General features: G+C 48.8%; 1 protein-coding gene across 1 annotated transcript in view; it reads left to right on the top strand.

The window, feature by feature from the left end:
* Positions 1-1130: 1130 nt before the first annotated feature.
* Positions 1131-26896, top strand: part of PCP4 (Purkinje cell protein 4) — a 51258-nt gene continuing 25492 nt past the window's right edge. Inside the window, exons 1-2 of the mRNA XM_037144643.2 lie at positions 1131-1246; positions 25982-26033. Coding sequence (XP_037000538.1) covers positions 1238-1246; positions 25982-26033 — 61 coding nt within the window. The 5' untranslated portion in view covers positions 1131-1237. The remainder of the gene's footprint in view (positions 1247-25981; positions 26034-26896) is intronic.

Below are 26896 nucleotides of genomic sequence, written 5' to 3'. Positions count from 1 at the left end.
TACGAGCCACCAATAAACTGGGGGCATCCTTTTCTCTCAGGTCACAGCGTGACTCCCCAGGTCCATGTACCAGTCCTGCTCATGGCCTCCAACCAGGGGTGAAGGAAGTGCCTGGGGTGTGAGCAGGCTGGAGGGTTTGGGGCCGGGGGAAGGAGTGAGACTGTCACCGCTAATGGCTGAGGTCTGTGCTGCAAAGGGCAGGGGGAGCTGCAGGTGCCCGGAAAACAAGGGAGGACGAGGCAGAGCACACACCAGGCTACAGCACAGCTCTCAGCCACCTTTCTAATAGCAAGACCCGGAGGCAACCCAAGTGCCCATCCATAGACGAGTGGATAAAAGCTGTGGGACATATACTCAATGGAATACTACTTGGCCATAAAGAAGAACAAACTCTTACCATTTGTGACGGCATGGATGACCTGGAGGGTATTATGCACAGTGAAACAGGTCAGTCAGAGAAAGACACATTTCATGTGGCTTCACTCATATGTGGAATCTAAAGAACAAAATGAATAAACAAACAAAGCAGAAATGGACTCATAGACACAGAGAACAGACTGAGGGTTGCCAGATGGGAGAAGGGTTGGGGGCTGAGTGAAAAAGGTGAAGGGATTAAGAAGTACACACTGGCAGTTATAAAACAGCCATGGGGATGTGTAGCACAGCACACGGAATACAGCCAATAATATACTAACTGTGGGTGGTGCCAGGTGGGTACTGGAGTTACTGGGGGAGGCTCTGTAATTACACACATCTAACCATTGTGCCGTACATCTGAAACTAACATAAATTCAATGTCAACTGTAACTGAAAAATAAAAGAAAATAAGGCACACAAACCTCTCCACTGACATCGACAAGTGTGCTTTCATGTGCTGAAACTCCACACCCCTTGAATTAATGAACAGTGGCAAACCTGTAACGATCTTTGTGCTTCTGACTTTGACTTCTTAAAGAAAATTTGGTCATTTCCTTCTCTTCCTTACAGAATCTGGAGCAGCCACGCGGTGTGTGTTCCCTCTTTGTTCCACTAGGTGGCCCCTTGCGCTCTCAGATATCTGCCAGGCCTTCAGACAGGTGAATGCATCTCATTGGCTCACGAGAGGCATGATGCCACCGGGCAGCCCTTTTTAAGAGAAAAGCCAGGACCAGTGGAATAGCCACCTCTCAGCAGCAGTGAGTGCTCAGCAGCAGACCCCTGTGCTGAGCAGCAGGACCAGAGCTGCAGTTGAGGCATCATGAGCGAGGTGAGTGGTATTTCTACTGCAGGAGGGAAGCCCCGGGCGGGGAGGGAGGAGAAGGGACCTCAGCCAGCTCAGAAAATATGAAGGAGAACACATCAGCCTTGGAACTATTTGCTTGGAGGACCAACACTATTTATAGCTTGCTTTGCAGGGCAAGTGCAGAAACGGATTCAGTCTGCAACTTTAAAAATTTGCCTTAGAAAGAGAGAGGGGTGCGTCCTGGGCCTCCGATGTAATCGAGACTTTGGAAAGCGCTTTGGGTTTGATCCCTCAGGAGAGAAAGCTGATTGTCTGAGTGTTTCAGGAAGATCTGGGCTACTTCCCCGTGAGTGTTTGCTGTAGGGGAACACCTTTCGGAGAGCTAGCAGGCAGGCGACAACGTGGGGAAAGCCGGCTTCTTGGGAAGAGCAGTGGGGAGAGGGTGTCCCCACCTGGCCGGGGGGACACGCAGGCTGTGCCAGTGAGGTCTGCAGTTCCTCGGGTACCAGGGAAGGAAATGCACCTTGGTCGGACTGTGGACAGTCTGTGTGTCTGTCTGTCCGTGTATCTAACACGGGAGAGACTTGGCAGAAGAGGTGTGACAGTTTTAAGTTGACAGTCGCTTCTCTGAATGTGTTTATACAGAATACATTTTGGTGGGGCACACTGATGGGGCTCGTTTTATTTTTTTTAAGATCATATTTTCTTTATTTCTAATGGGGCAGATTTGCATTGTGCATCCCTTCCCTCTAACTCTGCAACTAACCCCATTTTCACTTCTTTTTGGTTGGCACTTAAATGATTTTAAAAAATCATTTTATACGGTCTTTAAAAAATCTTTTATACTCTCTGATTCCCACTTTTTTTTTTTTTTTTGCAGAGGGGGGGTTCTTTTTTGGAAGTCTAGAGTAAAATTAACAACTTCAGAACTGAAATGTGTCTTCACTGCTTTGATCTCTAGGATGGGTGACCTTTGATATAAAGAGGACAGAGAGAAAGAGTGGGCAAAGCCTGATAAAATTTAGGAATGGGGTTTGGGATGGAGCCAAGGGTTCGAGCGAGGGGGCGGCGTGAGGAGGAAGGTGGAAGGGCTGGAACCCTCCCGACAACAACTGCACCCATGGCAGCGGCTCCCGCTGGCCCGGTGATCTCAGCTACCGTATCTGAGTCTCCCACCAACTCTGTCAGGTGGGTGCTGGCATTATTCTCACTGGACAGATGGGAAAACTGAGGCATGGAGTTCAAGGTCAACTAGTTCAAAGCCACCAGGGGGTGGCAGAGCCAGAACTTGGGCTGCAATGTTGGGCAGCCAACTGCTACTTGGATGTTGGTGTCCAAGTGAAGTGCATAAGGAATTCTCTGCACAGCAGGTGCTGGGGAAGGAGGAAGAGGAGGAGGGGGAGGGTGGGAGCCCAGGAAAAGGAGGTGGGGGCCCTGGGGTGGACACAGGAAAAGGAGACTCTGGCCTCCATTTCCTACGCACCTGGGTGGGGGACTTTCAGCTGGACTCTGGAGATTCCAGAACATTGTCTGTGTGAGCTCACCTTGCTTGCAACAAAGAGGGATGGCTGTGTGAAGCAGGTTTTTATACACGACCTGACAGTTTGCGTGGCAGAAGGGCTTGGAAACCAGCATGGTCCTGGGGCCCCCTTTCCTTGATCAGGTCAGCTGCTGGGGACCATCCCAGAGAGGGGGGCCTCTGCCAGCGCTCCTCCTCACCGGCTCAGCCACCCGCCTCTTCTGGCCACCTTCCCAGTCATGTGCTCTCTCGAATGCCCCAGCTCCGAGGGTCCCACTTAACTGTAGGTCCCCAGGGGCAACAGCAGATGCCCCAGACCTCACCCCATGATTGGGGTCCCAACCTCGTTTCTGCTGGACACGACATTAAGGCCGCCCAGCCCCAGCATTCCATGGGACAAGTTGGCAGGCGGTTGTAAGAATTCTCTGCCTTTGCTCTGGGAATCTTGATAAAATCCCACAAGATGCACGGTCTCCCCCTCAGCTGCCCAGGGGACCCTTCCTGCTCCTGCACATGCGCCCCTTCCCCCCCTCCTGTAACCATCTCCCTTCCTGTCCTGGGCAGCCCCGCCCGCTGGCCACCTTCAGAGTGACCAGCCCTCTGGCTGATCTCCCGGTTTCTGGGGGTGTGCTCCTCGGAGAGGGGGAATTTGTCCTTTGACTAAACCTTAATCTGCTTAAAACATTTAATAAAGTTGAACAGAAGCTCCTTTCTGGCCAGAGAACTGGAAACTCCCCCCGCCCCGGCCCTTTCTCCTCAAGCTTTTCTTCAGCTGGACGAATGACATGTGGCTTCTAGTTTTAACAAGTCAGGCAGGGATGGGTTTCGGATGATCTTTATTGGCTCGTGTACCCCACTACTGCAAGGGTCAGAGCCAGGAGTTTTGTCAGACATCCTCTGACTTCAGGGTTTCTTTGCGGCTGGTGGGCAAGTAGTTAGTTCCTGCTCCAGCTGTCAGGCTTCTGTGCCCAGTGCGGAGTTCCTGAGCGCACAGCTGCCTCCTTGGGCCAGTGCAGGAGCCCGGCTGGGTGGACAGAGCCTCCGAGGGCCACGTGCTCCGGGGGGTGGGCTCTGCTCCTCCAGGTTCTCCAGCCTTTAAGGCAACGGAAAGTGGGGGAAACTGAGCCTGAAGCTGGCTTTACACTGGGTGGCTTTACCACACAGTGTCTTCTCTATCCCCAGTGACAATGCTTCTTTGGGGGAATGACATATGATTGAAAAGAGCAGCTCAAGTATAACAAGCAAAGTCAAGTCCAAATTTAGGGCAATGTGAGAGAGCGGAGGTGGTTTGTGGGGGTGTCTAATTTACATTTCGGTATTAAAGTATGTCAGATGTGCCTGGAGCAGTCTAGAAATAAATTGGAGGATAATTCAGCAGGGATCAGAGTGCAGGCTTAGGGGTGTTAGCCCGATCAGAAACCCTGGGTGCCCAGTGGAAGTTCATACACCAGGCCCTCTCTACTCCCTGCTGGGCTCCCAGGCACCTGAAGGATGGGAGGGTCCCCTTTGTGTAGCCACCTAATGTTATCTGAAAAAAAAAAAAAAAAAGAGTCCCACGAGCCACAACAATGAACCTCATTTTCTTAGCCAGGTGTGTGTTTCTAGGCTGCTTTGCACAAGAAGTTATTTAGAAGAGCCAGCAGCAAAATGTTAGTGCACAAAGGGAAACATTTGGAGAGCTGATTTAACAATGACGCACTGCCGCCCTGTTGATGAGGGGGTGGGGGTAGGGCAGCTCCAGTTGCATAATACATCAGCTGACAGCTATTAATTAGAGTGGAGACCCTTCGGGGAAAGCATCCTTGTAAGCCTTCAGTTTTGCCGTCTCGGGTGCCTCTCTTCCATCGGCTTGGACGGGAGGTTACAACTCTGTGCCAAGGTTATGACCATTTCTTCCATCCAGACGTTGGCCACAAGAACAGGACTGTCTGTCAGAGGCGTGGTTTGATCACAGCAGGGACATTTAAGGGCAGATCTTCAGACCCACATATCTGTCCTTAGCACAGAATGAGAAACTACTGCCTTATATACCAAATTGCTACAGAAAGAAGAAAGCGGTGATGCCACGCTGGACCGAGACTGCAGACGAAGGCTAGTCCCACTGAAACCCTGGGGTGGGCGCGTAGGAAAGACACAGTTTTTCTTTTGTCCAAAGTAGCCATCGGTTACAAAATACCATGTGACACAGGTTTGGGGCTTTACCTAATTAGCCATCAGAACACCCTGCTGGTGAGACACAGTCAGATGAAACCGAGCTGCAGGGAGAACAATCATGGTCGTGTGCCCTGACGCTGTCACCGTGAACCGACCACTAGCTAATGGATGGATGGTTAGGTTCGCAGGGAGCTGTGCAGTTCAGGCCAGTGGAGCACAGATTCTGAGGTCACTGCATAACATGCGGGTTTTGCCGCTGGCCCCCAAGGCCTAGCGATGGAAGGTCAAAGGACAATTGAATTTCTCATGTTGTGTTATCCTCATTTGGGCATGGGAAGCGGTGAAGGTCTGGGAAGATTCGGCATGATCCACATGGTTTTGCTGAGTCACTCAATGGAGATGCTCTCTCTACTCTAACCGGAGATACGAGGTCTAGAAAGACATGAATTCCAACTTGGGTTCGAAGTTCAACTTTTCCTAACCTGGAAGAGGCTACAGTTATGCGTGCAGCCGTGTTTGTGGGGCCGACGAGCGGGGTGGGCCGCCACGCAGCTGGTCTCCCCTTCCTGCACGTCTCACGGGACTCGGCGGTGCTGGGAACTCTCACTGTTTTTCTCCTTCGAATTCTAAGAGCGACAGAGTGCGAGATGTATTATCATTTTTTTCAGAAGGGAAGGTTGGATAATGAGTCACAGCTGATTTTATTAAAGGCTGCATGGAATCCTGCGATCAGGATGACAAGGAGACATGGGCTTTAGTGACGGAGAGCGCCTTGAATTCATGATGAGCCCGTTCTCTGCGTTATTTTTTAAAATTCTGGTTTCTGCCCTCCTGCTTTAGTGGCGGTGCTCTCCTGGGCGGGAGGCGTTCACGGTGCATCTGCAATCCTGCTTCTCGTCCACCGGGTGCACTGTACTCTTTGAATGCGTGAATAACATCACAAGCCCAAGCCTGGGGCTTTTCATTAATTCAGAACGACTTTCTGGAAAGGGCTTCCCACTGAGGGGAAAGAAGGAGTTTCAGGGATGCATATGCACAGGTTTATATTATGTTTGACTGATATTTTAATAAAACACAGCATTAAGGATCATGCTGTTAAAGTATTGCCTTATTCTGTTTGGGCTGCTATAGCAAAATACCATAGCTGGGTGATTATAAAAAACAGAAATTTATTGCTCACAGTTCTGGAGGTTGGAAGTCCAAGATCAGTGTGAAGTAGGGTCAGGCGAGGGCTCTCTTTTGGGTCACAGACTTGTCCCTGTGTCTTTCCTTGGGGGAAGGGGCGAGGCAGCCCTTGGGGTCTTCGTTAACAGGACACTGACCCCATTCCTGAGGGTCCCGTCACCCTGCCATCGCCGACTCAGCTGCCAAAAGCCTCACCTCCTGTCTTTGGGTGTTAGGATTTCAGAATATGGATTTTGGAAAAATACATCCAGTCCATTGCAAGTATTATGGGCTGCATTTCATTTATGGGGATTATCCTGCCTGGACGGTGAATTTCCCAAGGACCAGGACAACTTTGTATGGTCAGCAAGTCCTGGTTTGGCACTTGCTGGTGTTCAATTGCTGGAGAAATACATGGATTTAGGGGTGTGGGTTTGTCAGTGACCAGGACCAATGGATTAGACCCTCTTTTCTATCCTTTAAATGTGAAGATTTGTGGCTCAGTTAGGTTTGGACAGGAAATGTTCCATCTTTTGTTCTTTGCTCCTGGTTTGAAACCTGTGTTTGCCCATTTAAATCTGTCTATATTGGAAAGAGATGCATTGAGATATATATATATATATATATATATATATATATATATATGCAAAACAAGTGCTTTCACAGCAGGCAAAGGAAATGAGAAAAACTGGGAAGAATCTCAGCAGAAAGAACTCTTGACATTTGGGAAAATGTAAAAACATAGGGGAGCTGAGGGAGGGATGGAGAATTTTAATATCCTGTAGTTCAGGGTTGTCCCCACTGAGATTATTTCATTTCAGATACGTTCTATGAAGTTCAAACAAAAGAGATTCAAGTGAGAGAGGCCCTTGGACACTGGAAAACAGCAGGCTGTGTCGAAATAGGAAACCGCTTTGGCTGTGCCGAGAGGGGATCGGCAGGCACCTGAGCAGGTCTCCTGTCAGGTGGCTGCTCGTGCTGAATCACCCTCAGCCGAACTGCAAACTCGGGCACGTGCCTGAGGGCAGGGGCGCAGAAGCAAATGGCGTATTTAAATACTACGATTCGTAGTGAAACATGAATCCTCGATGTTAATGTTAATTAAAACACATATTTTAATTATAGTTGCCTAGTTGAATATTTTAAATTAATTTATATTTGAAGTAGGACTATATGACAACTCTTATGCAGAGAAAGACCGACTTGCACTCTTCTCCTGGGAGGTTGGACGTGGAATCCTGCACCCACGCCCCTGTGCAGCGGAACAGGGTCTGTCTCCACCTCCCCACCGCCTCCAGGCGAAGAATCTGCCGTTCCTCTCCCAGTCATTGGAACGGAGCGAAGTATAAATGTGAACAGAGAAACAAGTTCCATTCAATGTGGTGCAGGCTCCTCTTGGGTATGGACATGAAATGTGCCATATTGGTCCCTGTTTCGTATTGTCAGCCGAGCAAGCTTGCCACGCCTGGTAATGGCCCAAACCTGTAAACCCAGCCTTCGTTTCTGGGCGGCTTTGCATAAATGATTCGGATTCAGCATAAGTTACGCATTCCAGGCATCAATCTGCTTGAATATTGTTTGTGCCTCGCAAATAGCCTTGAATTTATGCTTCAGAATCTCACTGAATCACTTCTCATTTTGTTTCTGAAAGGGAAAGGCTTGGCCATATTTATAACATTGCCAGTGGGAAAATCAATCTCCTGCTAAATGCTGTTATTTTATATTGTACTCTGCACTGCCACCTTATAAATAAAAGGGAGACAAATTAGGACTGTAGAGCAGGAAGGTAATCATCCATAAATGGAAAACTCCCTTGCAGAACATCTAAGGGTGAAGCCAAAAAAGTGTGAGCTAATCAAATGAGGCAATTTTCATATGGTAATGGCACTAGACCAGAGAAGAGGGGCCCGTCCATGTCTCTGCAAGGCTTCTGTCCCCCGTGTGAGGACATCGTGGAATTCACCAAGACTAATATCTCCCAGGTCATCCACACTTCAGTGCTTCCCTCAGTGATCTGGAGTGTTCTCTGAGTGTCAGTTTTTAAATACTATTGTCTGACAATTGGATGGCCGAGTTTGTACTGGGACTGGTTTGAGACTATGCTTTTCCTGGTATGACGGTCTGGACCTGGTGTGGAGTGGACAACAGAAGAATTGGCATCAGTCCTGGTAACACCGCACCTGTACCTTGGCCGAGATTCTAACCGAGCGACTAGTTATTTTAATTTTACATGACACCTGAAGAGAGGACCCCAGTGGCTGACAGTCCTCATTAGCATTTGCCTTAACAAAATAAGAAAGAAAAAAGGTAACAAGGAACCAGTCTCTCCCTTTGTCCCAAGGTCTGTTGTGTAGTCAATAGATTTCTCTGTTCACCATGTGGCTAAATTCCAATATTTAAAAGCTAATTAAGAAATTATACTTGTTTTAAATTGGAAGAGTCTTACATATATAATTTCCTTATTAAGTAATATCCACTGTTTCATTAGGAGCTGTTAGAAAAATAGGACTTTTTTTCTTGAGCCTGACAAATGACTCATTGTACCCGAGCTTTTCTCTTTCACGTCTCCTCACACTTGTTTGACACGCAGAGAAATCCCTACTGCCATGAATCCGTCCACCCGTGAGCCTGAGAGTAATCATGCCGGAGCATCCAGGGGATCAGTCTCTTCACATCTGCAGGGCGAGGGGTCATCGGCAGACCCTGGTGTCCTCGAGAACCTACCCGTGTTCAAGACGGGTGAGGGTGTTGAGATTGCCTTTGAAATTCATCATCTCTTCATTCATTTCAAAGAATTGTAGACGGGCAGCAGCCAGCAAAACAAGCCTTTACACCCTAGGACACCTCCTCCCCAAACAGGTCAAGGTGCCTCCACAGGATTCCGCCCTCTCCTCTGGAGGTCACTGTCCTGCCTGTTCTGTCCTTTGATGTTTCCACAGTTGGCTGTCATCGTTCTGTCATGGCCCAGGGTTTCAGAGCTGCTGTCTGAGGCTTATCAGCCTCTTGGGAACTAGTCCCCCAGTCCCTCGTCAGCCCTCCCACAGCTCCGGGACAGGGCAAGGGCTCGCTGCCCCTGGGGCCTTGGCTATCACTCAGAGGGCTGTCTCCACCGGTTTTTGTGGTGCGCCCTTTCGGGAAAAAATTTTGAGCATGCATACACAATATGTTTTTAAAAATTCATTTTAAAGTGATGCAACTTGTTAATGTGCTAATATAGGAAATGTGGTTATGAAACATACAAAAGTAAATATTAAAAAGATACATTTTTGAGTGCATAGGCACAGTTTTTCCTTAATTAATTTTAAAACTATACGTGCTACTGTGCTAATATGTGAAGTGTGGTTGTGAAACATACAAAAGTGAATATGAGCAACTTGAGAGAACGATGGGGCAAACCACACTGTTAGTGCGCGTGGGCACAGAGAAGCATGGACATCCACGGTCTCAGTAACCGCGCCTCTCCTTGAGGCTGCTCCGACTGGATTTTAGGCTCCTGTTGGGGTGCTGGTGATAATCTCACAGTGAAAGGCGCTTCCATTTTTCTGTGATTGCTTTGCCGCTGGTATTGGTGCTACTTTCACTCTGCGAACGCACTATGCAGTTTCTTTTTATTGTGGCAAAAACACATGGAAAGTGTACGTACCATCTTGCCCATTCTTTGGCGTAAAATTCAGGAGTGTTAATTTTATTTGCGTTGTTGAGAAACAGATGTCCAGGACTTTTTCATCTTGTACAACTGAAACTCTACACCCATTAACCCCCCCCCCCCCCGCCAATGACCCACCATCCCCTGGTCCACACTATTCTGTTTGTCTGGATTCGTATGAAGGTGAGTGTTCCAGTTACTGGGTGTCAGTGGGATCACACGGTAGTTGTCTTTCTGCAACTGGCTTCTTTAACTTTGCACTGTAGCTCCAGGGTTCATCCATGTGGTAGCGTATGACTGCAAAGGAATTTTTTAAAGGCACTTACCCGCGGCTGCGAGATTAGTTAAAGGAAGATCATGTAATCTACGAATCCTCTTACGGGAGCACGAGGCACCACAGTGCAGCCCTGGCGATATTCTGAGAGCAAGTCAAGAGTCAGGGGACCCTGGGACTCCAGCTCTTCCCCACCCACCAGGTGACAATGGCCACATCAACCCAGATATTAGCTATGGGTTAAGCCTAGTTTTTTTTTCTTATTGATCTGCAATCCTAAACAGATGTAAACAGAAATGCTGAAGTTCTTTTCACCATGCACGATTGTCAGAATTAAGCACCTTACAACCCCGGAGGTGTCATCACGCTGCGATTTGTGCCAACAATGCCCCCTAGAGTTGTGCTGGGTACAGGTGCAACTGAGTCCCACGGCCCTGCCCCTCCCTGGGGTACAGTCAGCCTGTTTAAAGGCCACTGACCTAGAGAGACACTGTCGTTTCCATGGTCCTACTTAGAATTCAGGGAAGTAAAGGAGGCCAGAGTTGTCATTTCATTCAAAGCAGTCATTTTAAAATGGGAAAGTAAGTGCCCAAAGGCTAACCTTGTTCAAAAGCACAGAGCTTCTGAGGAAAAGCCGGTCTAGGTTTCACATATACATTTCCTACCCTATTAAATTTCTCATTGTCGGTCATAGCCTCCACCCAACCCAATTTTTTTCACTTGTCCCAATTCCATTTAGGACTTGAACATGACATATATTAAAAATAATATTGTCCTGGATTTTTTATTGGTCTCCGGTGAAAAAAAGGATGACGACAGAAGTCTTGGCAAAGACATTCTTTCCTCCACCAGGTCTTCTGCCTTATTTTCGGAGGGTCAGGTGTCCACACTGACCTCCTGCCCCGGCCCTCCCATCACAGAGAGGGAAGCTGGTGCATGTTGGCCTCGTGGCTCCTGGGCACCAGGGCGTTATGGCAAGTTCTTTCTGCCCAGCCTGGCAGAGCTGCCCTGACTTTGCATTTACACAAGGGGTGTCTCCATTCCTTGCCTCACCTTCCATGGCTCTGTTTGCATAAGAAAGAGCGTTCTGAACCCCCAAAGGAAACCCTTAGAAAATGTTTCCTCGGGGAGCGGTGGCCTTTTCTGCAGTCAAAAGTACTGTGTGTGTAACCGGCAGTCGCTTATTCTGTCAGTTGTGTTTCTTTCTGCCTCCTAAATTACGAAACTTTAAAAGAAAGGGACTGTGACTCCTACACCTTTTCATGTCCCCAGCACATACGGTTGAACCCGCATTGATGGGGAGACCAGTTTGTGTTGTGGTTTGTGCTGGTGAGTGAAGAACACGTGGCCCTCCCCCGCACAGACCTTGAAGGGCAGCAGGGGAGAGAGGATCATGTGACGTTAACTGCACTCCAGGGTCCACACAGGAGACAGCTCTATTCACCTTACGGACCGAGTGCCGGGCGGCACATGTAGTGTTCTTGGGCAGGCCTGGGCGGGGCAGAAGGAGGGGTCAGGAAAACCTCCCCGTGGAGCCAAAGCTTACCACCAAAGTGGGGCGCAGTGTGACTTCGATGGAAGAATAGCCACGTAACAAAGGGTTAATCTTAAAAGTCATGAATTTTAGAACCACACAATAATTCAGCAGCCTTCAGGATCATTGAACGGATACCTGTGTGTTGGGATGCCATGGCTGATTTCTAACCCCTGCTTAGTGACATCAACTGCTTTAAGCCCACCAGACATTCCCCCATGTTTCTCAATGAATGTTTGGCGTCTACTGACTTCTCATATCTTCTTCTGAAAGTGTTAAAGGACAATCCTGCTCAGCGCATTGGAAGCAGATGACATGATGATGGTCAATAAGAATTTTGGAATTGTGCCTATTGTTTCATCTTAAAAGTTCTGTGTTCCAATGAGGAACGTCTGAGTGAGTGTGGGTGGACCTGCAGTCTGTGTCCTGTGGGATGGGAGCATCACATCTGTCCACCATGGAGTGCCATTGTGCCCATGTCTCAGAGCCCCTGGTGGCTTCCCAACTATTATTACTATTTTCTTCTCTCTGGATTCTGTTTGAGCATGGGCTCCTCTGATATTTATAGCTCTGTTCTCACATGAGCATACGTCCTGTCAAAATAGGGAGATAACTCAGCGCCACGATGGAAATATTATTTCTGGCCGTGTTCCATACCTCTGAAATGTGGGCTATTTTGCCTCTTTCCTGAAGATAACTGCTTAAAATAGATGTAGCCATTCGTCAAGTGCTTCTCCCAAAGACCTCCTGCAGGTCCATTGTTGTTTTTTCCTCTGGAGTTGGTCTTCCCCGTCTTCACAGCAGATCCGTCTCATTTTCTGGGCGCTGTGCTGTGAATTTCCGAGTCATCGTTTTTTTGTTTTTTTTTTGCTGAGTTCTTACTGAGAACCAGATTTGGCTGAAATTCCAGCGAGATCTCCCCTACAGTTGAATTTTGGATGAGGATTTTGAATTCGCACATGACAGAAATGTAAATGCAGCGTAATGTGACTTTAGAGCTACAAGCAGTTGCCCTCAGGGGACCCTGCTCCTGTCCTTAAGTCCCTTTAGTATTACAACAAGAAAGCAGGACGCTAACCAAAGGATGAAGCAGATCTCCAAACAAGCAGCAGTTCTGAAATGGTTCGCTCCGCCGTCCACCTCTGCAGTTAGACCTCTTGTCTGAGACCGTAGATAGACAGAACTGGGAAGTGTGAATGAGACCAAGACTGGGCCACGGGGACGGGGCCAGTGACACAGTCTGTGGGGCCAGTGAAAAGCAGAAACACGGGGTTCTGTGTTAAACATCGTTAAGAATATCACAACTATGGGGACAGAGCATTCAGTCAAGTGTGGGGACTTTGTAAGCCAGAGGTACAAGTCTCATGGCCATCAGGGTGGCATTGCTTCTCCTGCACACCTGGGCGAAGGTGGGGCTGTCTGATTGCTGTTTAGTGGGAAAAAGAGATTGATGGATAGAGAGCGAGCCTGCCTAGCGGGATGCTTGAACCAGAAGCCAAGCGATGCTGGCTGACCTTGCAGGTCTGTTGTGAGGATGGAGTAACAACAACTGATTCAAAAACACTTGGGAAATCTATAATTTTTAAAGGTCATATAAATGCTGAACTGTAACCCCCATGTGAAAATCCCCCCAATCTCTACCCCGAACGTCTTTAGGGAGTGTTGCTTGTTCACTCTGATGAACACCTCAGTGGCCTGTGTTGTCCTGAGATCTTTGTCCTGCACTTGTCCTCACCTTCTCCCCTTGAGTCTGCGCATCAGGGACACAGAGGGCACGTGTCTTAGGCTTGTTCCATTAAAGAAACACTTGGGCTTGGAACGCAAAGAGTTCTCACAATAAGAAGAGCCAAGGTCAATGTGTGCAGAAAGGAGGCACCTTGGGGGCATGAGCTCCTGCCCTGTCCCTAGGAAGGAGCCTTTAACCAAACAACAACAGGGGTTATCTTCTAGCAAACTATATTGTTCTGGGTTTTGGAGTGATTTGAAGGTAAAATGTGGAGCGAGTATCTGTCCTGAAGGAGGCGCAGCGGTGGGACCGAGTTGGTGGGCAGTGTTGGTGGCAGTGGCAGTGGCAACGTGCCTTTTGTTTTCCCAGGGTGATGGCTGGAATGTTCCTCTCCACAGGGAGGGGCTGATCACCTGACCCAGGGAGCTGTTACCCTTGACTTCTAATCTGCATCTTGATTGGCTGGAGCTCTGACAGCTGATTTAGGAGGAAGCATTGCCCTTTCTTCTAAGAGTACACAACCTTGGGCTTCAGCCCTGGCCTGAAGCTATTTTCGTTCAGTGGAGTGTTGGGCGGGGGGGCGGGGAAACCCGGGCTGCTTCTTCATTACCAAAAAAGAAAGTCTGTAGCTCTCGAGGCCTCGGATCACCCCCGTCTTGGGGAAGCGCACTGGGTAGCCCAAATGCCGAGTCAACATCTGCTCTCCATCACAAGCAGACCGAGTAGGAGGACCGAGGCCTGGCTTCCATAGGAGGAGTGTACGCATCCGCGAACCTGGTTAAACACGTGCAACACAGACCTGCATACCCAGGGTCACTGAGTGAGAGCCACGCGCACTGTCCTGGAGTGCAGGGCACATGTCTGCAGGTTTGGTGTCAGGTGTCAGGAGTCAGAGTGGGTGCTGAGCCCTGCACATGCGGTCGGTACCAGGGTCCCCCACAGTCTCGTGAAGTGTGTTCACCCCGTTTTCCCCCTGCAACCGTCCATGCATTCTCAGGCACAGAATTTTGCGAGATGTGGATTTCCACAATGAGGAGGGCCAGGTAGAAGGGTAGACCCCCCCTTCTACCACCCTGTGGACCGAGGCATAAACATTTTTGTTGTTGGTAGCAGAGGGGGTCCTCAAAGTCAGGTCTTCCCTCTTCCAAGCCAGTGGCAAGCGTGGGGGCCCCTGAGTCAGTCTGCCCAGATTCGAACTCCATCCCCCGGACTCAGCCGCTCTAGGTCCTTGGGTGTGTTGTGAGACCTCTCTATGTCTTAAGCTTTGTCCCTATCACATTGCAATAGCTCTCGTACCTACTACCTCCCAGTGTCGTTGCCGTAGAAGTGTTACGCTGTCTGCATGTGCAGAGACGGAGTCTGGTGTCTTGGTGCAAAGACAGGAAACGTCTTTGCCAAACCTGGAAGCATCATCGTTTGCTCAGCCCTAAATGTGGCTTCTGTTATTTCACAGTGGTTTTGGTTGTGTGTGTTCTTCCCCTGCTCACCCTTGTGTTCCCTGGTGAAGGAGTTGTGTTCAGTAGATCACGATTGGCTCAGCCGTGGGGGAGCCACGTGGCCACGGTGAGTGACCTTCCATGCCCAGGGTGGCTGGCTGTGTAGCGACCCCTGGCAGGGCATTATTCTCCTAGCCCTGGGGGGCATTTTCATTCTGCGTCTTTGGCCAGCCTTGCCTTCATCTGATTATAGCCAGCACTGCGCTGTACTAGCTGTTTTGGGAAGGGTTGGGGGGAAAAGTACCGATGTTACTGCAAAAACAAAGCCAAGATGTGTCTTTCTCTGTGTCCGGTTTCCGTAATCTGCAGAGACCACATGTGGATTTTCTGACCTCACGTCATCTTCTCTGGACCTTGAAACATGAAAGTCCTCCCCAAACCACAGGATTCTAGAGGGGGCAGGCAGGGTTGCTATTTTTGCCACGAGACAGTGTAGGTTTCACTTAGTGCTAAAAGACTGGCCATGCCTGCTAGTTTTCCCTCACCATTGTTTGTCTTTAAAGAGGCAGTGTAAGGTAGTTTATTGGCACATCTTGGGTTCTGCCTTTGCATTTGTCTTTTATTGACAGTTTTTTCTCTCCTCCTCTTCTCTTGGCACCTGGCTGGTCAGCCATCACTTCTTGGGATAGAGAGAGAAAGCAAATCTCTTCTCTCGGCTTGCATCTGCTACCTTCTGTATACGCTGTGAGAAATGATAGGTGGGGGCGTGTGTCTTTGTCCGTGAGCCCGTTGTCTTCCGTTTGATCACAGCTGCCATTCTAGAAAGCATCTGGCTGCTATGCCGACAGCCTTTTTCTGAGCAGAATCTAGGGAAGGACAGGCAAGGAAGCAGGCTGGACGGAGGAGTTTCTTCGGAGAGTTTGCGGATTGAGTTGGACACATACATACTGTCTCGGGGCCACCAAGTGCTCCTGGCTCCTTCTGCCATCTTCCTCTGGTCGTCCTTCCACCCCCCTCCTGCGACTGCTCTTTCTAGAAAAAACAAAACAAAACACCAGCTGTGATTGGTACCAAACCCATGAAACAGGGTCAGAGGCCCAGGAAGCTTCCACTGAAATTAGTAACTGAACAGCGAGCAGGTAGACGCTACTTACTTGGTGAAAAAAATGACAGATACTAATATTCTCTTTTGGGATTCTCACAGTAGCCATGTGAGATGATACATGTTTGATTTAGCATCATCCTTGAGGAAGAAAAGCTGAGCAGGCGGAAAGGCCTGGGTGTGAGCACTGACATCCCTTGCTCATGGCCATTTGGCCACCTGTGGGATCCTCCCGGTCTGCCACCTGCGGAGCCCCATGCGCTGCCGTCACCCTAACCGACGGCAGGCAGACTGCGAAGGAAGAGGGAAAGGCAGAGCTTGGCGAAGCCTGTTTTCCCCATTGCTTTGTAGCAGGTTCTTTGTGGGGACCTGATCTATGCAATGTGGCTGATTTTAAACTCATTTAATTCTCATGACCTGAAGAGGTAGGTATGCTGTTACTCCCATTTTATGGAAGTGGAAACTGAGGCTCAGAGAGGGTAAGTGGCTGGCACAGGGTCACACAGCTGCTAAGGAACAGGGCTGGGATAGCCTAGATAGGGAGGCTGATTCCGAGACACTCTTTCCTTGGTTTTCTTTCTCAGATCAGGTTTACTGAGGCGTAATTTATGTACTATAAAATTTACCGTTTTAGCTGCATCGTCGACGAGATCAGACACATATAGATTATTGTACCTTCTCCGAAAGTTCTTTTGTGTCTCTTTAGAGTCAGTCCTTCCCTCCACCCACGGCCCCAGAGCCTGCATTCTCCGCCAATATGCTCTAAACAAAAACAAACCCAATCCACGATGCCAGGTGTTTACACTGCCATGAAAATAGCTCTATCTCATAGGCTTGCAAATAAATTACAGTGTATTGCAACCATTACCAAACCGTGCTAATAGCGGCAGTAGTAGAGGCTGTAAGAAGATGACAGAGAGGGTGACGATGGCATTTCTGGTCCTCGCTCCCAGTAAATCACTCCGAGATCTCACACGGCAGTGGCGCCTGTCTTCAGCGAGTGGGGAAGCCTCAGCTTCTGCCAAAGAGCAGCCTCAACACCCATCTGTGAGTGGCTTCCTGTCCTGCCCGTTGAGCCGACCTGTGACTTCATCACCGCCCCTGGCTCCGTGTCTGGGAGCCAGGGTTGTGGCATGGCTCTGCTGGTCACCAGCTGCCAGCGGTGACCCCTGGGCCGACAAGGGTCTTTTGTGTCCCCACTCAGCTCCGCCCCTCGTGGGCTGCCACCGTGGGTGAACTCTGCTAGGTGGGTCAGATGTGGGTTTTTGGTTTCCTCCTCATGCATTTATTTTCCAAAATTTTCAGAATGACTAGGCCCTCCTTTTATAAATAGAATTTGAAAAGAATCTGAGCACAAAGAGATCTTTAAGGGTAGAAAATACTCATTTAAAAATATTGATTGTGGGATAAAATATTGAGTTATAAATCCCTAAACAGAAGCATCCTTTTCATAAATGGTCTCCCCAAACTACAGCAAAGCTAGTTATTTCTGTTACCATAAAGGTCAGGATAAAAATACCAGGAGTGGAGCGTAGGATTCGAGGCAGAATTCATCCTTTGGGCCTTACAGAGGTGACAGCTGGCCGGAGAAAGAATTAGAAAGAAGTATAAAGGTTACAGCCCTTGTCACTGAGGAGTCTCATTGATTTTTTTAACGAGCTTTTTTTTTTTTTTAAAGGCAGACAATGTTCTCTTTTGACATTTGTGTCTATACCTTTAGGGATTAAGTTAGTGAGTTTTCAGTGCTCGATTTTCAGAATGTTACTAGGAGAATTATAGGTGATTTAAGACCATCAGAGGCACAAAACTAAATCTATCTTTTCCTTATTGCAAGATGTTGGCATGAGAGGGTCTTCTACTTTTCAGAAAAATTCGCAAACTCTGATTTGGGAGAGGCCTTCAGTGACATGCCTTTGATGTTCCTGAGAGGCCACCAGCTTAATGGCTGCCCTGGCCCCAGGCGACCCCCTGTGACCTGCTGGCTGCCCAGATATTTATCTCGGTTCATGGTGCGTTTCACTCCTCTGCTCATGTAAAATCTGACATTTCATCAGAGAGACTCATAAACCTTGTCCATAAAGTGTGAAATGTAAAACCATAGAAACTTCTTCCTTCATGATGATTAAAAAAAAAGGCTTCTCAAGATGTTCTGAGATCTTCAGGGACAGATCTCTGTCTTGACGCCTCTCCTGGGCTGGGTGTTGATTTTGCAAACAATCTGCAATACCTGAGCCGGGCTACGCCAAAGGCATGCAGCTCTGTGCTTTTCCTCTTACGCGTGAGCCATTGGAGAAACTGCCCAGCACGACGCTCCCATTTCAGGGCGCTGGAGACACTGAAGCCATTAGAAACTGTGACTGTCAGGCTGAAACGGCATGAAAGGAAGACAGCACTGCGGAGAAACATTACTTAGGAAAAATGCATCGCCAGGGGCTGGATGGCATTGAGTAGCATTTGCTAACAAGAGCTTCTGAGCCACCATGGGAATGAGATGGCTTTTTCTTTCTGTCTTTGCCAAATCTCCGCAACGACCTGGGAGACAGAACTGCACAGGGGGCAGGTGTTGGGAACAGAAGGCGGAGTGCTCAAAGGTGCCTTGAAACAAGTACTTTCCCTTCTCTTGATACATAGATGCCATCCACCTGATATTACCAAATAATGCCTCTTCTGGAGAACACTGTTGCTCGGATCGACAGGTGGGGAGCTCTCACTTACTAGGTGCCTGGTCCCTACCCGTGGCCAGTAGGAGCTAGAGGGTGTGATCTAGCTTTAGAGGGAGGGCATGGGGTTTAGATAAGGGGTTTTCCCAGTAAAGCACAGCTGGTGGGGGTGGTATTGCACATACTACTTCTCAAGAGGCGGAAAGCCCCCCTTGACTGCCACTGGGGTCCCTCACCTATGCCCCTGAGCTTAGCCATCTTGAGTCAAGCTCTTACCCACAATACTGAGATGGTCAGTTAAGTCTCTGCCTGTCCCTCCAGGTTGGGAGCGACCAGTGAAACAACGTGCCCTTCTTTCGGAGACCCTCAGGGCTCAGCCCAGTGCCTGGTTTTTCGGAGAAGTAAACAGCCCAGGCAATGAGTCACCTCCACACCCCCACCCACCCCCAAACACGGATTAAGTCTGGGCCCCTAACACCGAATCCGTGACCTTCACTGCCTGCCCATGGTTTTGCACTTGGGCCAAGGTATCTACTGGGCCAAGCAGATTTTGACAATCTGCTTTTTAGAAGAATATTTCATTTCTCAGCCTGGGAGAGACCCAGGTCCTTTCACCGGGGAGCTCTGCCTTGCTGCCACAGTGAGGGGCTGACCCCAGGACCCAGAGACCCCCTCCCCTGGCCCCACTGATGGCTCAGTTATGGGCTGAACAGAACTGCCTCTGGGAGCCGGAGGCTGGCGGGGCCTCACTTCCCTCTGGCTCTGTGAGGGTTGTCGACTTTTCTCCCCAGTAGCCAAAGTGAACATGCGCACACAGAGGGCTCTTTCCAATATTTGGTGGCAAAATGAGCTAGTCTCTTGGGGAGATGGGGGAAGAAAGGGTGGAGCGTGGGTGGGACCCTGGGGACTCTGGGGATGACCAGGGGTCCTTACTGCTGCAGAAGGCCCTTTGCTCCCCAATCCTGATGAGCCTTCGAAGTGGCAATTTTCTAGGCAAGTCATATCTTACCAAATTAAATATCAGGCCAAGTTCTTGAAGACAATACAGATTTATGCACTTAAAGGCTGTAGGTATAGATTCAGAAAATACTCTTGGACTGTCATTTCTACCGCACATTTAATCTGCTGGAATTCATTTCATGTTTATTCTTTCAAATTTCTGAAATAAAAAAAATGATTATCTTTCAATGGGAACTTGCATTGCATCCTCAAGATGAAATAATGCACACTGGCATGGTCCAGGAGACGAACACGGCAGTATCCTGGAGCTCGGGTCATAGGAACTCTCTAAGTGACAGCGCAGGTTCATAGCCCATGAGGAAGCCGCAGACGAGAGATTTCAGAGACTGTGTTAGAATAATTTTCAAAAGCCTTGAAATTACTCCACTTCTTGAACCTTTTACCGAGTCTGGTGGGGCCTCCCAGCAGCTGAGGCTGAGGGAAATATCAGCAAAACAGTGATGGACCCTGTCTTTATGTTAAATGCTGATATTTGCTTATAAGGACTTTTGGTAGTATTTTTAATTTTTCTAAAATATTGAATTAAACTATTATCTGTTTCAGCTTCACTAAGGTGTCATTGACAAATACAAATTGAATACCCTTAAACAGTACAATGTGATGATTTGATACACGTATAAATTGCGAAAGATCCCCACCGTCAAATTAATTGCCACGCCATCACCTTGCACACTCACCTTTTTTGTGTGTGACAACATTTCAGTTCCACTCTTAGCAAATTTTAATTGTATGACCACATTGCCAACTGGAACCACCATGTTTGACATCAGCTCTTTGGTCCTTGTCATCTCGGAGCTGAACATTTGTGACGTTTCGCCAGCCTCTCTGTGTACCTCCTACCCGAGACCCTTGCCACCTCCGTTCCACTCTGTTCTATGAGTTTGACTTATTTTTTCGGATGCCACAGGTAAGTGATCCTGTGTAGTATTTGTCATGGTTAGTAAGTTTCTTGGTGACCAAAAGAAACTATGGAGGCACAGTGCCCTGAGGTGCTCAAGTCGCTGGTCTTCATGACTTATACACTCCTGTGGGCTTTGAAAATCAGTAAACAAACCTGGATTTCAGGGGCCTGCTTGGGTGAGCCCCACTGCCCCCCAGGGGGTGGAATTCAAACCTTCTTGGCCCTCCCTTGTATTCTGTGCCTAGAAATGCCACAGTCACCTGATGCAACCATGACGACGCCAAGAACAGTAAGACTTTGTGTGCATTTCACAAGGAACCATAGTGGGCAGGGGAGTAATCCGGTCACTTATTTTTAGAGGAAGCCTGGGTTTTGCGCCCCGCGCAGTCAGGCCGCTTGTGTGTGTGTTGTTGAGGGTCAGGAAAACAGCAGGCTTTCTAGTTGAGGTGATGCTGCTGATGTGTGTGGTCAGACATGCCTTCGTAGCCACTTCAAGTTCAAGGCTCAGGGCCAAGTGGACCTGGGGTCAGTTATTGGCTGGAATATTGGCGTGGCCCGTCCCATGAGTGGAGTACCTCAGGTACCAGGGATTGTCTGTGGTTTTGCAGCTTGGTTGTGAAGAGTCGCCCGGCCAAATTAATGTGCTGGGTCATGCAGCTCCCACTGGGCCCATCAGTGAGGACCCCTGTGGGTGGCCATCTCGACAGGGACTCCACAGACTTCTGGCAGGAGTGAAGGGTCAGCATGTCACCTCCTGCCCAAGCTGCGCTAATGTGGGTCTCCACCTCCTGCTCTGGGGCTTCCTCTGTGTCCCCAAGCAGGTTACCAGTCTTGAAGCACTGGAAATTGACACTCTGTGACACCTGTTTGGACCAGAGGGAGGCAGGGGCAGGTGACAATTTATTTGCCTTCTCTTGGCCTGGATCTGCCCTCCGACACAGGCTGCACAGCCTGGAAGGGCACAAGGTCGGGGTATGTGGCACCGCCAGCGGGATGGGGGCCCTCCCATTGCTCTCTCTTCCCTCGTCCCGGCCGCCCTCTCTCCTCCCTGGCCCCCTGCTCCCGTCTGCAGCACAAACAGTGTTCATCTCAGGCTCTGCTTTCTGGAAAGTGAGCACATGCTCTTTGTTCCTTTCCTGCTGCCCCTGCTGCAAAGGGACTGTCGGGAGAAATGACTTCAGAAATTACACCTTTTTAACCACCCCAGCCTTTTTATAGCTACTTGGCACATACTAGATTATCAGAAGGGACTATCATACACTCACTCCCTATTTAGGCTCCTTTTAATTGGGGGCTTATTAAATTCTGAAATGCTACCTTGTTATTAGTGAACATCACCGAGGAAGGATGCCAGGCGTGAGCCACCTGGTGTGCTTCTGAGAGGTGTGCCCCTCCGGCCGCGGCCTCCACTCAGCGGACCCCCAGCATGCACACAAGCCCCAGCTTTCGCTGGAGACGAGGGCTCCTGGAATGCTGTGATTTTAACTTCTTGTGCCACGTCCTTACACGAGGATTTAGCATTTCCTCGTGGTGAAATGGGGATAATATAAAAAGAGGAAGTTTCAAGAAAATGTGCCTGTGTTCTAATGAGCTGAGGAATTTTCTTATTCGTGATTCTCAGGGTCAATGGAGTGGACTACCTTTCCTCACCCAGGACCCTGGTTCCTTCCAGAGGTCCCAGGAATGATGTTGTCTTGATATGTTTGAAGAGGGGAGGCCCAACTGCCTGAGGCAGACAGGCACAGAGCTGGCTTGCTCAGCAGGGACTGGGATTTCAGACAGCTGAAGAAGGAAGGGGCTGTTGTTTTCCTAGACCCTTAGGAGCACATGGAAGAAGGTGCTAGGTCCATGTGGGGCGAGGTGTGTCCGAGGGTCCCAGACAGGAGTGTTTTATGAATGTGCAGTTTAGGGTGGAAGTGGAGCTCGAGCTGACCAGAGGACCTGAGTGGGAACGTCTGTGTCAGGTGCGGCAACAAGGGGCAGACGGCAAGAAACATGGCGAGATTCTTCCGGAAGCAGAATTATCGGGAGTGCTCCTGTTTCCGGTTTTGCTGTGTTGAAACTGAAGATTTTTTTTGCCTCCACTTGTTCCTCCATCAAAGGAGAAATAAGCAAAAGCCCCTGTATGCCGGCCACTGCCGTTTGAGGTGGCCATGGTGATGGGCGCTCCAGATCCGACTGAAAGTATGGGAGGGAAGTCTGCTGATAAAAGGGTAGGGATGCCCCATGTGGGAAGCTCTCAGTGCCTGTGTGCTGGTTTTCTAGAGAATTTGGACAGTATATTCCACACATTCGCTTTGGCCTGGTGACTGTGACAGTGTATTTGGCCGGAGAGCATCTTCCTGCTGTCTGCACGCCCTGACATACTAAGTTGGATTCATGTAAACTGACTGACCCAGTGGCAGTGTTCATGATGTCACAGAACCATTTCTGAAGGTCTCAGAACAGAGCTCGACACTCAGATTCTTGTATCAGGGTTTGCCCTGAAGACAGTTTATCGTGCCCTTTCCCTTTAACATTTCATCTTATTTATCAGTCCAGTTAGAAGAGATGATATTCTTCTGCTCAGTAGGTAACACAGGTTCTCAGGATGCTGAGCTCACGGTGGGGCTGATGGATCGAGGAGGCGGGGTCTTCTCTCACTTGGCAATGACAGTGGGTGGGTGGGGGGATGCTACTTTCTCCCTCAGTGCACTAACTTCTATCATCTTGGAAAAAAGAACTTTTTCCCTACTGGACGTTTGGAGAATGATATCCATCCATTCATCCATCCGTTCATCCACCCATCCCTCCATCCATTTCGGCACAGCCTAGCTATGGGTTTCTTATTTAAATTTCATGAAAGACTCACAGCAATTCTACCACTGATCCCTGGATCATTGGTTTGACTCTGCTGCTTTGTATGAGTCAGATGTCCTTAAAACTTTCTGTGGGTGCTTATGAAGTCGCATTCTCACACAGGACTTTCCCTACCTGCTGAGGGAGGCCCTCGGGAGATTCTGGGAGATGCTCAGGCTCGAGGTTTAAAGGGAAAAGTTCAAAGCTGGGGTCTCTGGATTGGGGTCATGGGTCCACCACTTCCCAGCTGCATGACCTTGATCGAGTCCTCTCTGTTCTCTAGGATGCTGTCTGTAAGGGGGCTGATGGGTGGTGTGTCCCTTGTCAGGGACACTGTCAGAATTCTATGAGTCGACAATGTGTGGGGGGCTGTGGAGTACATCTGGCTGAGGCCCGTGTGAGCTGTGGCCAACCCAACAGCAGGCTGACTTGGACCCTCTTCATTTACCATTTCAACCACCTCACCTGGAGATAAAACAATCGTGTTGACCATCAAGACTCCGGGGGCAGGAAAGCTCCTGGATGAGTCCCCCATGCTGTCAGCCTTTCCTGAAAAATGTCACAAGGTCTCAAAGAATTCTGAAAAAAAAATGCTTTTAATAACTAGTTCTTTTTTGTCAGGATCGTTTTCTGATCCGACATACCACCTCCTTATGACATGTCTCAGCTGCCCTTTGCATCTTTCAGATGAGATCTGACATAAAAACCCTGTCTTAGAAATCCTGGAAAAAGGACTCCTTTTTCTCCTCTGTGCACATTTCAATTTTGGTTTTCTCCAGGCTTCTAAAAAGTCATCTTTTATTAAGTGAAGTATTCATGATATTTGAGAGGTTGTCAGTGTTCAAGGTAGTTGGAGACCGTGGGTTGAGTGTGCACCTATTTTGCAAGCTGTTTAATGGGACTTTATTCAACTCTAGAACACTGGACTTCCATTTTGTGGAATCTGATTTTTTTTTAAATGAGCTGTCTATACATCATGCAGGGAAGGGTGGAGGGTTTGAACATCGCCAATAGCTGCTATGCCGCTGTCTGATCCTCTGCAGTGGTGATCAGATTTCCATCCAGTGCAGCAAACTTGAACTTACTGCTCCATGTTGGAAAAAAAGGAGCTATCAGAATAACACAGGCAAGAAGGAAGGGGCATTTTTACTGGTGCATTTCCTCTCTTTAAGAAAAGTGTGGTTTGGAAGACAGCATGCGTTACAGGCTGGGCACTGTTGAACATGGGGCCATGACGTGGGGACCTCACTGGAGTGTGTTGAAGAACAATTGATGTTTGGCTAAGAACCTTCTTCTTCCGGGGGAATAGGACAGATCTAGCTTTCTGAAGATTCCAGGCATTCAACTTAAATGTGGACAAGGGACCCACACTGATGTAAACCTTCCAACTTGCAACCTTTTCTCCCACTTCCTGCCAGAGAGAAGTGGTTCCACCGTCTCAGAACGGGCAGACCTGGGGACGCATTTACACTCTGCAGTGACTGGGATGGGGCGTGTGCCCACCCTTGTGTGCCGGGGTTGGTAATAAACAGGAGACTTGACTTTGCCTCTCTCGGGTTATCATCTGTACAAGGTGATTAGCATGAACAAGAAGGTTAACGTCATTAACAAAAGTCTTAATCATTCACCCTGTTTATTTACACTAGTCAGAACCAAAAAGCAGTGTTTTCCCAATGAAGGTCGACTAAGGGACCTGGGAATCTCTCATGACAACACTGAACACTAATGGGAACTGATGAACCGAGTGTTTATGTCTTTGGTATTATTTTTGGGCTGAAGTCTTAGACTAATATATACATTTTGAGGGCACATGTATTCCCTGGTGGGAATCACCTCTAGTGGTTTTCTCCTTATCCAGTGCTCTGCCGCTCTTTCCAAGGTCCTATGCAGATACTTATGTAACAAGAACAATTCTTGCACTACACTGACCTCTGGGCAAGGAAGTCCCATCTCCGGTCTTGACTGTGACCATGGACAAATCAGTCTCACTACCTGGCTTCACTGTTTGTTTGTTTTTTTTTTTCACCTAAAAGTTAGAGACTTTACATCTCTTCAGTTCTTTTCAACATATTTTCTGATAACTACTAGAACATTTGATTGATAAACTGCTCCTCTGTCCCTGGCCTGGAACAATTCAGAACATCATGTGATTGAAAGCAGTAGCTCAATAGCCACGAGGAAACATGCTCACATGTCTACGTGTGTAACGCCTTTCACACGGCTCCTCACACGCAAACCACCTAGCTTAAACACTCGGGCCTAACCATGAAACCTCTGTATTCTGGTCACCAGGAAAAGCGAATATGCACAGGAAGAGGCATAAACGATGGCAGAAAAATTACTCTACAGGAAGAAAAAATGTGACTCTCGACATAATTTTTTAGTTGATTAAAGTTTATTTCAATAAGACACCGGGTGCCATGATCGGGATGAGAACAGAGGAGCGTAAGGGCCACCGCTGACCCAGGTGACAGTTTCGAGCTTCTCACAATTGTCACATGCCCTCGGCTGTTTCTCTCCCATTTCCAATGAAGTTATGCTTGTCAACAACCGTCTCTCATCTGATGTCCCTTGGCAGGGATGAGGGAGGCTGGCTCGGCCACGTCACTGCACCATTTCTTGGGCTGGTCCTTCCCTGGCCTCACAAGCACCTGGCTTTACCCACCCTTAGCTAAAGCAAGACAGAACTTGATACAATGAAAGAGATGTCCGAAATAATAAGGGACAAAGTAATTCTGAAAATATTTCTTTGATAACATTTTCTTTTCTTTTTTTATGCCTGTAGCGACAAGGTGCTGGGGCAACCAACGGGAAAGACAAGACACCCGGCGAAAATGGTAAGATGTGTGCATAGCCCAGCTACTTCTGTTTTCCCACCTGCGGCCCTGGGCAAGCTCGGGCTGGCGTCGCGCCTTCCATAGAGACCAGCTTACTCTATGTCTGTGCTTCGTCTTGGAGTGGGTTTCAGCAAGACTCTGTGGGCACCATGGTCTGTTTGCCAAGGAAACGGAGCTAGCTCCGCGCAGGGGCAGGAACAGTTTCCCCCGCAAAGGAGGGCTCCCCTTTTGGGCAACATGCTAATTACAATGCAATTATAGTTCTCTGCTTTCTTCATTAGTGTGGGTGAGAAGCATCCCGGTTGTTGTGAGGATAAAATAAGATCAAATGAGAGAAGTGCTCTAAAAACTGTGAAGTGCTTGATTCCTTAAAGGAGGTTTTAAAGTCTGCTTCAGGCCTCCCTGTACACAGAGCCCAGTGCTGGTGCCGGGGAGGGACAGGGTCAGGGAGTGTCCTGCGGTCATTCACCAGAAACTGGGAGCTCCCAGCAGAGAGTGGAGTATTTGCTCCCTGGGGCTCCAGGCTCCACCCTGGCCTTAAACTTTAGGAATGATCCTATTTTATGGATGGGGAAACCAAGGCTCAGAGGGGAGGAGCTGGGAGGTGACCAGCAATGGGAAGAACATGGACTTGGGAGGAGGGGCAGCTGGGAGTAAGGGGTTGTCATGGAGGATGAATATTGAAAAATGCCCAGGGGGCACCAAGAATGTCAGTTGTGGTTCTGGTGAGGTTAGAGTCTGGGTGTTCTCACTTTTTGTTCATTACAAAGTGAACTTGCCCTCTGGGGAGACCTGGGTGGGTGCAGGCTCCTCCCACTGTGGGAAGTGCCAGTCCCCCACGCCAGTTGTAAAGGCTCCCCGGG

The sequence above is a fragment of the Artibeus jamaicensis genome, unplaced genomic scaffold (assembly GCF_021234435.1).
Source record: "Artibeus jamaicensis isolate MK-2021 breed Jamaican fruit bat unplaced genomic scaffold, CSHL_Jam_final scaffold_474, whole genome shotgun sequence".
Taxonomy (NCBI): Eukaryota; Metazoa; Chordata; class Mammalia; order Chiroptera; family Phyllostomidae; genus Artibeus; species Artibeus jamaicensis.
This window is presented reverse-complemented; position numbering and strand designations above follow the sequence as displayed.